Below are 13,705 nucleotides of genomic sequence, written 5' to 3'. Positions count from 1 at the left end.
CTATATGTAATCCCAATTAGGTCATTTGTGGGTATAGTAGTTAAAAATGTATCCCACGATGCCGGTACACAATGGCCTATTTTCAAATGACATCAGGGGTTCTTATGCCAATACACCCGCAGTATTAACCATGGTAGCCTGCCAGATTCGAGCTGCAAACCTTCACAACAAGCAGCGTTATTGCTGAACCATGCCACTGCCCGAGCACTGTGGATTTTATTCAGGTACTTCAGTTCTATATACTGTATACAATTAGCCAAACATCCCAACTCAGGGTTCTTCTGCTAAATTGTCTTAAGGCTCGGTGAGGCTTTGTTGAATTAATTACACGATCATTTTCGGAACATACTTTCTCTAAACATAATCACTATAGAAATCAACTTATCATAATCATCACCATAACCATGGTCATCATAAACATCGCTACAATACCACCGCATTGACTACAGTACTCATGAGTGAACCCGAACCGAGTCATGGACCACATTTCGAAGGCCGGTCTGTGGAAAACATTGCAAATGTGATTCGAGTAATAGGTTTTAACCCTTTCAACTGGTACAGCACAAGCAGTCAAAATGCAAACAAAAATAAACAACTCTGATGATATGCACTGTCTGCATAAGACAGTGCATATCATTATCATCATCAGTTGTTTATTTTTGTTTGCATTTTGACTGCTTGTGTTGTGGTTATTGCAAACATGATGCCTTGTATAAAGGTGTCAGTTGTTGTACCAGTTGAAAGGGTAAAAACCTATTACTATATTTTGCCACTGGTAAAGGAGATGTCTCATAATGTGATTCGAGTAAAAAAACCATTTACAATGTTTTAAAATGTATTACCTTTGTGTACACTTCATTGCTTATTTCTGCTCTCAGTTGGCATTAAGTCCCATATTCGACAACCCCAAAGACTCTTAACTCACCAGCCCATTTGTTTTTTTAACCAGCCCAAATGGGCCAATGAGATCGCACGGCAATTTGGGCCGGTGTGTTTACCAACGCCTGGTCCGATTTTTTCGTCCCAGTCCGTCACTGGTCATATGCCTCCTTAACAATGCTTCAAATGTTAGGTGGTTTCCCCTCTTACTTGTGATGAGTTTTCACCAGACAATGCAGTATCCTCCAACACACAACGCCACCTAACAAGGACACCCCCCCCCACCCAAGACTTGTTTTGCAATTGAGTTGAAAAACAAGTCTTGCAACTCAATTGGGCTCTCTTGGGTTCAGGACCAACAATAACACGACGCACATCAAGTCACAATGCACATGCACAGCGTGGTCGTCTCGTTTTATTAGTTATTTTAAACTCATCACTAAATCCTCCCGAAACGCATATTAGTACCCTTTTTCTCAAAAGGTCAGCAAACTGAAACGGAAGACATGGGCAAGAGTCTGCCCAGTGTTAATGTAAAATGTGGATTACTGCCACATAGGCCCATGAGAGGGGGCTATATTTGGGAAGCTAACGGGGGAAATACAGCAATCAAGGGGGTACAGCATAACTGGCCTGCCCCTTCCTGTCCAAATTTACGTACAGCTGCTCCCCTTGCCCCCTATTATTCATGGGCCCAGGTGATGCAGTCATCATGGCAGGTCCTGTGGAAAGTTCTCATGGAGAAAAGAGGCAATCTCACAGGGTTACCGTGTCTCTGTCCCGGTGCTCCCACGCATTGAAACCACGGCTCAGTCACAAACACTCGCATTTGCAGGTACCACACTGTTCACCAAAGCTGCCCAACGCAAGGTTTTTTTTATCACTCTGATAAAAACACCGAGTTAACAGTGATGTCCAATTCACTCAATAACTGACAGTGCACATCAGTGAAATTTCACAGAGTATGGGCCAATGCACAAGCAGTACGGGGCATGGGGTAATTAGGGCATTCGGGAGGCATGCACCAGGTAGGTTTTTGACCCCAGCAGCCCTCAGATAATGGAGTTCACGCCACGTGGCTGAGGGCATTATGCTCATGCTGTGTGGAGCTCATAAAATACCATGACCCTCGTGGCATAGGGCAAAAGGCAGTGAGAAGTGTATAACTATGGTCGTGCTCATTGAGCTTAAGGCTGTGTTTAACCATGAGGTTGGGTTAGACATTAGTGTCATGCTTAAGATTGTCTACTGGCAAAATTGAACATTTAAAAGTTCAGTTTTGCATTTACTGCCAGATTTAAGGTTAAGCGTCGCCTGAAGGGTCAATGTCGATTGTTTAGGCGATAGGACTGGGTTTATCTTTTGTGCAATAGTAACTGAGGATTGGATTTATGACAGGTCAACGTAAGTAAACATCAGTTGCATGAATTACGATTTGGACCTACTGGGTCAAGGTGGCCGAGACTTGAGCGGCTGATCATTTTACATCCATCACGACCATCACACGAATCATGCCACTAACGGTAATGCTAGAACACAAACCATGACACACGCGGAAAAGCACACGGGGGTCAACAAGTGCTCTGATCAACGCACGGGGCAGCTATAGCAGCCCCGAGTGCCTAGGCGAAAGCACGCTATCACTCGGGACGTGGCTGCTGACCGGCTGATGGCTCGCATGCTACATTTACGAGTTAAAGCACTTTTAGCTACGTTCGACGTGCTAGTGTATAGCTTGTTAGTGTCATGGTAGCTCCATATGCATGTCTACAATGTGCAGGGTGGGGTGGAGGGAACCTCACAACTTTCGTGAGCACCACCCGGCATAATCGGCTATGTGGAAGCGCCGCCCTCCCGGATCAACCTCTTCGCCTACAACATCGCCGCCTCAAATTCCCAAAGCTTTCTCTAAGAGACTCTCGTCTAAAACACTACTTATTTCCAAACCAAAATATAGCTCTATAAAGAAGGCACAGCATCATTTAATTTAATTCCTTTTCCACACCACATTTCGATCCACCCCAGGGATTTTACCCATGGGGGCAACTTCATCAAGGTTTCCCTAATTGACCTGGGAGGGCTGCGGTATGGGTGGACGGGAATGGGAGCTGGGTGTGCGGCTAAGTGAGGGCTCCCCCATCACTCCTCCATGGATTTGAGGAAGGCCTCATAGCCCTTCTCGTCCATGAGGCCATCCAGCTCGGCAGGCTGCTCCACCTTCAACTTGATCAGCCACCCTGCAAGCACAGCAGGGGAAACACGTGCCCATTGTGCGTCACACACGCTGTGGTGGACTGATATTATTTATATGACTGCTGTGAATTAATTGAACAAAAATGTCAACACATTTGGGGGGGTTCATTTGGATCTTAAAATCCCATCAATCCAAAAACCTAATTTTGTTTTTGCTTTTCATAATTCATCTACGAGTGTTATCCAAAGTCATGCCACGGACGCTTATCTCAAAATGTCTGCACTTTACACAACACGCTTTTGCACAGACGCTTCAACACGCGCGCACACTTAATGGGCTTCTTCACAGTTTAGTTTTGAAATTTTGCATCACCATAAAATATTACAATGACTTTAATATTTTGTGCATTTTTGCAAAAAGGTCTAAAATTGCTGGGGAAAAGCCCGGCACGATTCAAAAGCTCCCCGTCACTCTATCCCAACAGCGTGCGTGTTCCACGGCACCCAGCCTTACAAGAGAAATAATTATTACAGCGAGCAATGGAAGGCGACGTTGGTAGAGAAGAGTTCCTCACCGTCATCGTAGCAGGACTTGTTTACGAGGCCAGGATTCTCAGCAAGGGCGGCATTCACCTCGGTCACGCAGCCCGTTATGGGCGAGTAGAGCTCGCTAGCCGCCTTCACGCTCTCCAGCGAACCAAACTCCTCTGCACACGAACCACAGACACACACGGTACGCACACATTCTGTGATGCGCGCAGTTGTGCACATGGAGGCACTGGAAAACGCAGACAAATGGGAAGGCAGCCAAAACTGGTACCCACAATTGCGTCAGCTCTGTGATCCTATATTGGGATGTTTGGCCAACTCTTTTAATGAGTATTTACACATGCAGGAGGCAACCTGAGTACCCGGAGAAAACTCATGCATGGATTTAATCCATATACCGATGAAATACAGATGGAAATGAATAAACTTGCTATACTGCCATATTGACAAAAATCCTCCATATAGCCTTAAGAGGCTGTTGGTGCACGTGCTGTTAGTGAGCACTTTATTAAAGCTAGTAAGATGCACGAGGGGATGGTGTGCCCAGCACTATACTCATCCGCCTTTGTCTTCCCAATGCTGAGGTTTATAAGCCAGACGAGGTACTCATTCAAGGTGGGGCCCGACTTAGGAGAGGCACAGGACCGGTTGAGATCTCACTCAGCACTAATGTTAGCCGTGGGCCGAGAATCAAACTCAGGCGGCCGGGTTCATAGTGCGGTGCGCGCTCGCCGCTGCACCACTGATCTACACGCCCGCGCACATGAGCACACTCCAGGTCACCCCGCCTCAGGCCACACGTTCAAAGCAGTAAACGCACACCTGCACGCAAACGTGCCGATGCCAGGAGCAGGGCTCTAGGCTGCATGCCGAGCTCACCGCCAGGTGGTCACAGCTTATGGTCTTATCCCGCCCAGCCTCCGCAACTGCTAATACAATTCAAATGAAACGTCTCTCTCGCTCTAAGCTGCTGTTAATGCACCGATTATTGTTGAAATCGCCTTTTCTCAGGCAGGTTACTGTGCTGCCAAAGATCTTTTGCTCCACGAACTCTGCCCCTCACATGGACACTGATAACGACCCTTCCCATCTGTACAAAGTCCCGCGACATTGGAGCGAGCTCCCCGTGTCTGTCATTACATATTATCACTCTTACTCGTTTCCAGATTGCATTCGCTTATCTGCCCGATGAGTTTCTTATCATTTACAATAAAGCGTGAGGATTGGTTCCTAATTTTCCAGCTCCCACAGACTAGGAGAGCAATTATAAACCGGTCCTGAGAATCTGTTGGCTGCTCTGACACCACTGGAAAAAAAGCACTGGGCAGTGTCACATCAACAGTGGTCATCCTATGGAGATACATAGCCTTGTCATGCGATTATTGAATTTCCACCACTTGTCAATGGAGATGAGTGGCACCACATTTCTGGATTGAGAATGTAGACACAGACTTGACTCTTGAATGTGCAGTTTAAGATTTATAAAATAAAAATATATAATTCGCAGCTTCCTGCCAATCCACTGGTGGATGAAGGTTTCCCCAAGGCGTCAGTTATGGGGGTTGTTTGACCATACTTCACAACGCTGGTCTGTGTGGTTTGGTGAAAAGGGGTGCATGGGGCCTGTTCAGATATCACTCGCTATTGATGTTGACTATGGCCAGGAATCGAACTCAGGTCACCAGGTTCATTTGACAGTGCGTTATCCGTTGCGCCACCACTCCGACCACATATGGCGCAGGCTTCGTGTAAGGTGCCTTGACGTGGCTTATAGACAAACGAAACGTCTTGTGTGGGTTCTACATTCCACCCTTAACCCTTCCAGCCTGAATAAACACACAACCACCGCCCGTGGCATTGATCCTCACTCCATCCGCTTGGAAACCCTGACTACACCAGCCCTGTGCCCCTATCGCTCCACGCAATCCGCTTCAGCAGCAAGCGCCTGCAGTGTATAAAATATTTACTCAATTTCCACAGCCATCTTTTAATTATTTCACCGAGGCATGAAAGGTTGGCTTATGCATGGCAGAATCGGTACAATTAATCCCGCTTTGCATGAACCCGCAGAACTCGAGTATACAAACTAAACTAAACTATTTAAATTTTACCAGGCAAGGCCCACTGATTTATTTAGCTCTTTTTCAGAAGTGACCTGGCCACAAATGATAGCTCAACGAAGTGGCTTATGTTTAAATGTATAGCAGCCAAACACTCTAGAAGCATGTTTCTAAATGTGCAGGGAAAAACCAGAGGACCCGGAGAAAAATCCACTCAACCACAGGGAGAACATAAAAACTCCAAATATACAGGCATCAGGTTCGGGATCAAACCCATGACCTCCTGTATACCAGGCAAGGTAGTGAACATTTCACCATCGTGGTGCCTCAAGATCCCCCCCCCTCCACAACTCGTTTTCTATTTCTCTAAATAACTCGAGTTGTCTAGAGACATATCCAGAATTCTCATAGACGATTTTGCATATTGTGCAGCTGACCTGAATTGTATGTTAGAATTCGTGCCGAACGGTAAGAGCTGCTCAACTCGTGTCACAACTCTGTAACCTTGGAAATGCCAATTATTTATATTCACCTTGACTTATCCATCAATTTAAGTTCTGACAGAAATTAAGCCAAATCGGATCGAATCGAGTTGAATGTCCATGCAAAAAGGAGGTACCAGTTGAAGCTGGCTGTATTCGCATGAGTCCACAGCCTGTGAGTGATTCTCACAAAAGCAACCTTGAAGCAGAGTGTAGGTGGCCACAGTAGAGTTACAACTTTTCTGGGAGACTCGAGCAGAACCAGTTGGTGAGCTGGCGAGCCCTCCGTCTGCCCACCCAATCACGAGCTCCACCCAAACAGTTAGTGGCCTCGCTCTTAGGCCCTGCCTATTCCTCCACCAGCCCCGGTTACTAATCAAGTAGCCCCAGCCTTTGCCCATATCAGGAGTCGAGCATGAGCTTAGAGCGTTTTAAACAGAGGACAAAATAATGTTTTTTGCAAAAACTTTGGGAGACCGGGACAGCCTTTCTGAAACCGGGACTGTCTGAAACAAACCGGGACGTTGGGAAGATTCAGGCCACTCACCCAACTGAGCTAACTTGGTGCCTACTTCGGGCAATCCGCAGTACACCACATCACCCAGTGCCTCCTGGGATGGGAGTAGGGGTTTACAGGGTGAGACATTGGGGTTGGGGGAGAAAGGCAGTAAACGATAAACAGTGGAGACAGTAGCCAAATTTGTTATGTTAAAAAACAACTGCTGTTGAAGGGGCTGAACATTTCCCAACTTTTACAGGTTAACTTCGCAAAACACACGTGCGCCCATGACACACGCACACATTAACTCTTGGCCAGAGAAGCAACTATAAAAATGTGCACATTAACTTGTTGAGCTCATATTAACTTAGCTGTCCGATGTGTTTTCAGGCTGTACTGCACTTAGCCCGATGCTCCACGTGCTGGGTGGGAACTTCCACAAAAAGCTACCTGAAGAAGCTCCCAGCATGTGGAGGGAAACGTCGGGACATCGTCCCAAACAACAAGTGGTACAACCCGAAAACACATGGCAGAACCTATACAGTGCAACCACAAAACCCTACACAATAGTAATTGATATTGTCTTTACCCTTTTTGGCATATACAGATAGTCCCCGAGTTACGATGGTCCGACTTACGATATTTCGATCTTACGATGGCGATACGATACGTTCAATGCATGTTAAAAGTTTTTTTTATAGCAGATAGGATTGTTTCCTGAAAAATACTTTCTATTAAATTGCAGTTCATATAGGTAGGCTAAGAATTTAGCTTGTTTTTTATACTTTACATTTTACTGTGCAATACATTATTGTAATTAATAAATACATACAGTATATAGTTTATACAGTACGCTACTGTAAATTGCTCTGTTTTGCTAAACTATCACCATTCTTTAAGACTCCTGGGTAGGCGAGGCCATCTTTGACTAACGACATTTTTGACTTACGATAGGGTCGTCGTAACGCATCTCCATCGTAAGTAGAGGACTACCTGGCAAAAAGGGTCCCATATATATCATATCATCTTGTTGAGTTCAATGCGCACGATGGAGTTACCAGATCTTCTGCAGGCTCGATGAAACGTGAATTGGTGTTTGGGTGTCTGTATTATGCGCTTGTTCCCACAATCATTGTTGAGCAGACAGGTTTATACCTGTCTGCCCTTAAACTGAGCACAGCTGTAAACCCAACAGTTCAGTCTGGACTGGCACAGCCTAAACTGGAGGAGGCATAGCTTAGAGTGGCTCACATCTGTGTTTGTAGTCAATCCTGTTATGCAACCCATTCGCATGTGCAGACAAGTAGAACAAGACCGGCATACAGTTGCTGAGCTCACCCACCTCCGAGATCTTAAAAGCAAGAATTATTACAACACCGTGCAGTGTTGATAATATTGGTATCACTTCAGAGTCTTGTGCCTTCAGGGCACGAACTCAGCAGCTGGTACACAGGTGGGGGATACAGAGAAGAAACGCTGAAAAGTGAGCAAAGAAGCACAGAGAGAAAGGTGCCCCTTTAATTTTCACTAAGAAACAGGAAGGGAAACACGTGCATTAGAGAACATATGCACGTTGGACACATCATATTGAGTGTTCAGAAAAATAAGTGGGCTTTGGAAGGATACATCACCAGAAGGGATGACTGTCGGTGATCGAGTCTAATGATGGAGATGCAGCCAGAAGAGTTTGTCCATTTATTTGGACATCTGTGAAAAATAGCTTCATAGCTCATCGGATTCTCCCAGTCTAAATAAAAATTCTGATTCTGAAATTTGTTTATGCACAACTCTTATAACATAGGTTATTACGAGTGCGCAGAGGGAACACGCCCAAGAGTTGGTCCACTTTGGAAATGGAGCGCATTAAATCAACTTGTGTGCCGGATATCAGTGGATTCTTGCCTGGTGTAAGTTGGCAGCTTATTGAGGAGGCCTTCATCGAAGTGGATAGATCATGGCTAACGATGATGATGATAGGTGCTCGCTTGAACATTACTGACAGGGGCAAGTGATACGACAGCAACAGCTTCCATTCGCCATGGAGTGACAATGACGTCATCAGATCACTTGTACCAGGCTAGGTGTAATCTTGAGTGACGCATCCACGTCGTTACAGAGGTGATTAAAACGAGCAGGCGAGGGCCACATGTCACTGGTGCCACTCACCTGGGCATAGTTGCTGATGCCCACGGTGCCCACTCCACCTTCCACCAGGATCCACTCGTGCTTATCTGAGTATTTGCGGGCTGCGGGGACCAGGGAGAAGCAGGGAGCGAAGACCCAGGGAGCAATCAATCAATCACTCAATCTTTATTTATGTAGCACACTTCACATAACCAAGGCATCTGAGAGAGCACTTGACATGAAATAACATGTACATGAAAAGCCAACACTTGGAATATACGGCATACAAGACATTTCGCTTCAAATAACGAGGCAATGTATTCCAGGTAGAATAAGTAAAAAATAAAACAAGCTTATATTACCGTCCTGCTCAAATCAGTATTGAGTAGGTGCTCATCTTAGTTTACATTCTTAAGGCAGTGGTGGAAACTCCCCTATCCTACATTAGAGGCGAGTCTATACACAGGATAACAACCACTGTTGAATTCCCCTTAAAGTAAAATAAATTTTATTCACCCCAGAGGGATGATGGGCCGAGTGAACCCCCCCCCCCCCAACCAGGATTTCGACTCGCAACTTTTCACTTGCGAGCCGCTCACTCTGCTGCTTAGCCACATGGCCAGATTAATATTATAATAAAAAAAACAATTACATAAAACAAGGAACAAATATCTGGTAAAAGCAGTTGCCCAACTCACCTGGTGTGTTTGCACTATATCACAGCAATGAACAGTGGGCGATCAGGGTGAATCACTTCTGAACGGTGTCCTTCCTGGTGAAGAGTTAATCTCACTAATATAGCCATAGGAGACTCTTCACAAAGAAGGATCAAGATCTGCTGAGAGATGACAGCTACAAGCAAGAATTACTGAGAGGGCTGATGAGAAGAAAGGCTGCATATGTGGGATATAACTATGTGCGTCTTACAAGTTGAACGTATTATTAAGGGGATTAGCTGGATATATTAATTTTATGACGAAGATGATTTTGCAAGGGGAAAATGGAAGAGAGGAGGGGGAGAGGAAGGAAACGGATCGTTCTGTGGGACAATGAGAGCAGTCAGGATGAGACTCTCTACACGACAGGCGTTGAACATTGTAGACGGTGGAAAGCATCGGTCATAGAAATCAATCTCACTTACGTGGATGACAACTCGGTAAATAGATTATGGTAATGTACCGACAGGGGCCTTGAGACCTAATGCCCTGTTTTACTTGTTGGACTGCATTGGAAAGCAACCTTTTTTTTTACAAAACATTGGCTATGCACCGCATTGACGATTTCCCCTCGAAGTGGTTCAAGAGCTGAGCTAAGTGTGGGACGATTACGTGGGTGTTCGATGCCTCGAGGCGGCATTTGTCCTTTCTTGCGAAGTCTTGCGTGGCAAGTAAAACACAATCATTGTGTTCCAGATTAAGAACCGTCCCCCAGTTATGTATGCCCTACCCCAAGGGAGGTTCCACTTTGTTTACAACCTCAGGAATGGCACACATCTTGAAGTTGGTGTTTGGTGCTTAAGCAGATTTTCTGTTGAATTCGAGTCACAATGCAATGTGGGAGAGGCCAGGAAAACCAATTTCACGCTGATACAACCCGGTCCAAATATTTCATTACGGGCAAAATGTTTGTGATTCTCCCTTGTGATGGGACGTTGTAGGATAAACGTTGAGATTTATAAGGGCACGGGGTGACCAATAAGATGTGAATTGATCTGTCATTAGGTAGGCACTAATAAGAGGATGAGAGGTGTGAAAACCCACGTGGCTGTAAGCAAAGTGGGTTCGCAAACTCATCTCTGCAGACAATTCCTCCCACATGCAAATGAATGCATCGTAGTACTGCGCTTTAAAAAGGAAACGGCAAAAAATCCGAATACACGACCGTCCGAAAAGAGGCTTTCCTGGAAAGCGTGCAATAGATGCATTCTTATACTGGGTCGACAATTTAGGAGGCTATTTGTACAGATTCATACTCTTAGGTTTTTTCGGTAAAGTCACGTAGGTAAAACGAAATAATAAAAATAATATTAATAATTAAATAAATAGAATTCTAAATCACGACGTTTCGGAGGCAACACAAGTCGTGATTTATAATTGTATTCATATTATTATTTCTATTATTTTTATTTTTTTACCAACGTGACTTTATTGAAAACACCTAAGAGTATGAATCCTTGCAGTCACGAAAGCTTCGAATGTAGAATTATTTGTACAGACTATACGCAGTACGTTTTCTTTTTTAAAGTGCATTTGTTTAAGTAGTCTAATAGAAATTGCATGTCTGTAAACACAACGACCTATATCGTCAAACATACAAATTGTCCACTTCAGCAACTTATTTTTCACTGATGCAGCTCTCTTAACCTGCATTAACTTCAATAACCAAGGTAGAAAACAGCCAAAACAGTTAATGCAATCGGCCGTAACGACATACGACACACTACAACCAGGACTATGACCAGAATAACCACCCAAAACAATTGGCATACAAATAACCGCAGTAATAACAACAACATTTAAAAAAAACCAAGACGATAGTGGCCTCGCCCACCGGGATGGCCTAGCGGTTCACGCCGGGCAAGCCTCCTCCTTTCCGGGCAGGCCGGCTAGGCCATGTCGGTCAGCCCCGAGAAGGGCAGCGGCAAGGCCCGGTCGCTTGCGCCCCCCAAAGTCCTCAAATGCCTCAGACCTCGGATCCCTCAAGCCCCTTGTGTCTCCGTATCCCTGTGCACCCCTCAACCCCTAAATCCCTTTGGGATCACCGCTTTCCCCGAGTCTCTGGCTCATGGACCCCAGGGTCCTGGTGCATTGCGTCTCCCCATAACCCCCGATCTTGATCCCCGTGCCCCCTAATCTCTGCACCCCCACGAGCCCCAGGGTCCTGCACCCCTGTCGACCCCGTCGCGTGTTCCCAGACTTGTGTCGTCCCGACCCTTTAGACCCCTTCGAGTGCCCGCGGGTTCTCTTGACAGCCGCTCCACACGCGGCTCTCGCACACCCCGGAGCTCACCCCAATTCCCAGACCCCCTGCGAGCCTCAGGGGTGTGCTTGACACCCTCGGATCCCCTACCCCTGCCCCCCTCTACCCCCAGACCCACCGGGACCCTCTCACCTGCGGCCACGAAGCCGGTGGAATGGAGACCCCGCGCCGCCGCCCTGGGGCCCGGCGAGACCCCCACGACGCGGGGGTGACCCCGGCACGCCGAGACCTTCAGGCCGCCCAGCAGCAGCAGCCGCGCTCCACGAACCGCCGACAGCGACATGTCTGTGTGTGTCTCTGTGTGTGTGTCTCAAAGTGCACCTAGCCTGGCACGAGCGCTGGTGCGGCCACGTCGCCGGCAAGTGGCGAATGGCGGCTGTCTCGCAGGGCTCAACACGTGCGCGTTGTGTGCGTCCCTTTGCCCGGCTGGTCTCTCGACCTCCTCCTCCCTCCTCCTTCCTCGGCTCTTCCCACCCCCTTTCCCCCTCCCTGGATGCACTCGCACGTGTCGGGCACGAACGTCTCGGTCAGACCCCCTTCGCCGACCTGATCCAACCTAGACCCGATCTGGCCGCTACGACATCAAATGAGACTGTCGGAAGAGCACACAAAATGTGTAGATTGTAATGCAAACAGCAGTAGCAGCAGCGATTGCAGCAAACAGGAGGAGGAGGAGACGAGAGAATGATGATGAGAGAGAGGTGTGGACGTGAGAGCGCACGCACATTGGCTGATGGAGGTGACCGCCCCGAGGTCGAACTTGGCTCTGAGTCTCTCTCCATTGTCGCTTCTAATCACGCCACGATCCGTGACAAGGAGACCCCCCTTTCCCGCAATGACCAACACAGACGTTTTATACAAGAGACGTGTAACAAAGCACACACAGTCTGTGCATTATACAAAAAAAACAACAGCGAGCTGCTGAACTGCACCATCTAGGAATTGGTTTTACCCATTTCGGCAATAAAACAGGTGTGAAGATGTTAAAACACCAATATAAACCTTTAGCATGGAATCATGTCTGCATTAACCACACATACTTGTGGTGAGCATGTTTGAGACTAGGCTTTAAAGAAAGCTGTCTCTGGTGTGGACCAATTCGTTTAAAAGACAATGCATATACTGTATTACCAGAACATGTTTTTGTTTGCATGTTCACCACAAGTACGTGTGGTTAGTTCAGACAGAAGTCCTTGAAACACATTCCTGCTGCGGAGGGAGCTGGTAGGAACGTTGGGTTGCTCGGTCAATGGCCAGGGTCAACGGCGGCGTGGTGTATTCCGCAAATATGCCCGACTGTGAGGGCGGGCACAAGCCGGCGTGAGTAGGTTAAACGTTGAGTTTTATAAGGGCACCACGGGGTGACCAGCCCCCCCACCCAGCCCCACCCTGCCCCTCCCCACCCCCTCCCCACCCCTCCCTCCCCACCCAGCCCAGCCCTCTCCACCCAGCCCCACCCCTCCCATTTTTTGATGCACGACGGACGCACACAATAATCCACTGTGGGCTGGTGGAACCAGGTGGTTCCTACCAGTATAAGGATTCTGTTCGGGCTTTTAACATCTCGAAACCTGTTTTATTGCCAGAAAGGGTACAACCAATTGTTATATGTGCAGCATGTTTGTCAATCCATTGCTGGATGAGAGTGGTGGTGCCACGGTGGAAAGATGTTAACTACCTTGCCTCGATTATAGGAGATCGTAGGTCGATCCCGACCCTAAGGGGTGCCTCTCTTCCCGTAGTCGCGTGGGGTTTTCTCCCCGAGTCCCCCGGGTTTTTTCCACACGAACCCAAACTAATTAATGGCATTGCCCAAACAGCTAAATGTCGGATTTCTCCTGAAAAGTATTCGGAGAACCGACTGCTGGCTAAATCCCACTCAATACTCAAGTTCCTAAACGACTACCTTGTGCTCACGAGACGAAATTGTCCCACAATGC

The 13,705-nt window shown here is 47.0% G+C and overlaps 1 protein-coding gene across 1 annotated transcript; it reads right to left on the bottom strand.

The window, feature by feature from the left end:
- Nucleotides 1–1,276: 1,276 nt before the first annotated feature.
- On the bottom strand, nt 1,277–12,485 carry GCSH (glycine cleavage system protein H). The gene is made up of 5 exons (XM_078606782.1): nt 11,898–12,485; nt 8,829–8,908; nt 6,711–6,774; nt 3,648–3,779; nt 1,277–3,116 (listed from the first exon to the last, which is right to left on the bottom strand). Exons 1-5 carry the CDS (start codon nt 12,046–12,048, stop codon nt 3,019–3,021), a joined length of 525 nt encoding a protein of 174 aa, XP_078462908.1. The 5' UTR covers nt 12,049–12,485; the 3' UTR covers nt 1,277–3,018.
- Nucleotides 12,486–13,705: the final 1,220 nt, after the last annotated feature.

This window comes from Lampetra planeri, chromosome 26 (assembly GCF_965212315.1).
Source record: "Lampetra planeri chromosome 26, kcLamPlan1.2.h2, whole genome shotgun sequence".
Lineage (NCBI taxonomy): Eukaryota > Metazoa > Chordata > Hyperoartia > Petromyzontiformes > Petromyzontidae > Lampetra > Lampetra planeri.
This window is presented reverse-complemented; position numbering and strand designations above follow the sequence as displayed.

Excerpts from the sequence above, each read along its gene's own strand:
- GCSH (XM_078606782.1), bottom strand. The coding sequence starts at position 12,048 with ATGTCGCTGTCGGCGGTTCGTGGAGCGCGGCTGCTGCTGCTGGGCGGC. Across the intron at positions 3,780-6,710 it reads CACCAAGTTAGCTCAGTTGG|AGGAGTTTGGTTCGCTGGAG; the intron begins GTGAGTGGCCTG and ends GTTCGTGTGCAG. Across the intron at positions 3,117-3,647 it reads CAAGTCCTGCTACGATGACG|GGTGGCTGATCAAGTTGAAG; the intron begins GTGAGGAACTCT and ends CTGTGCTTGCAG.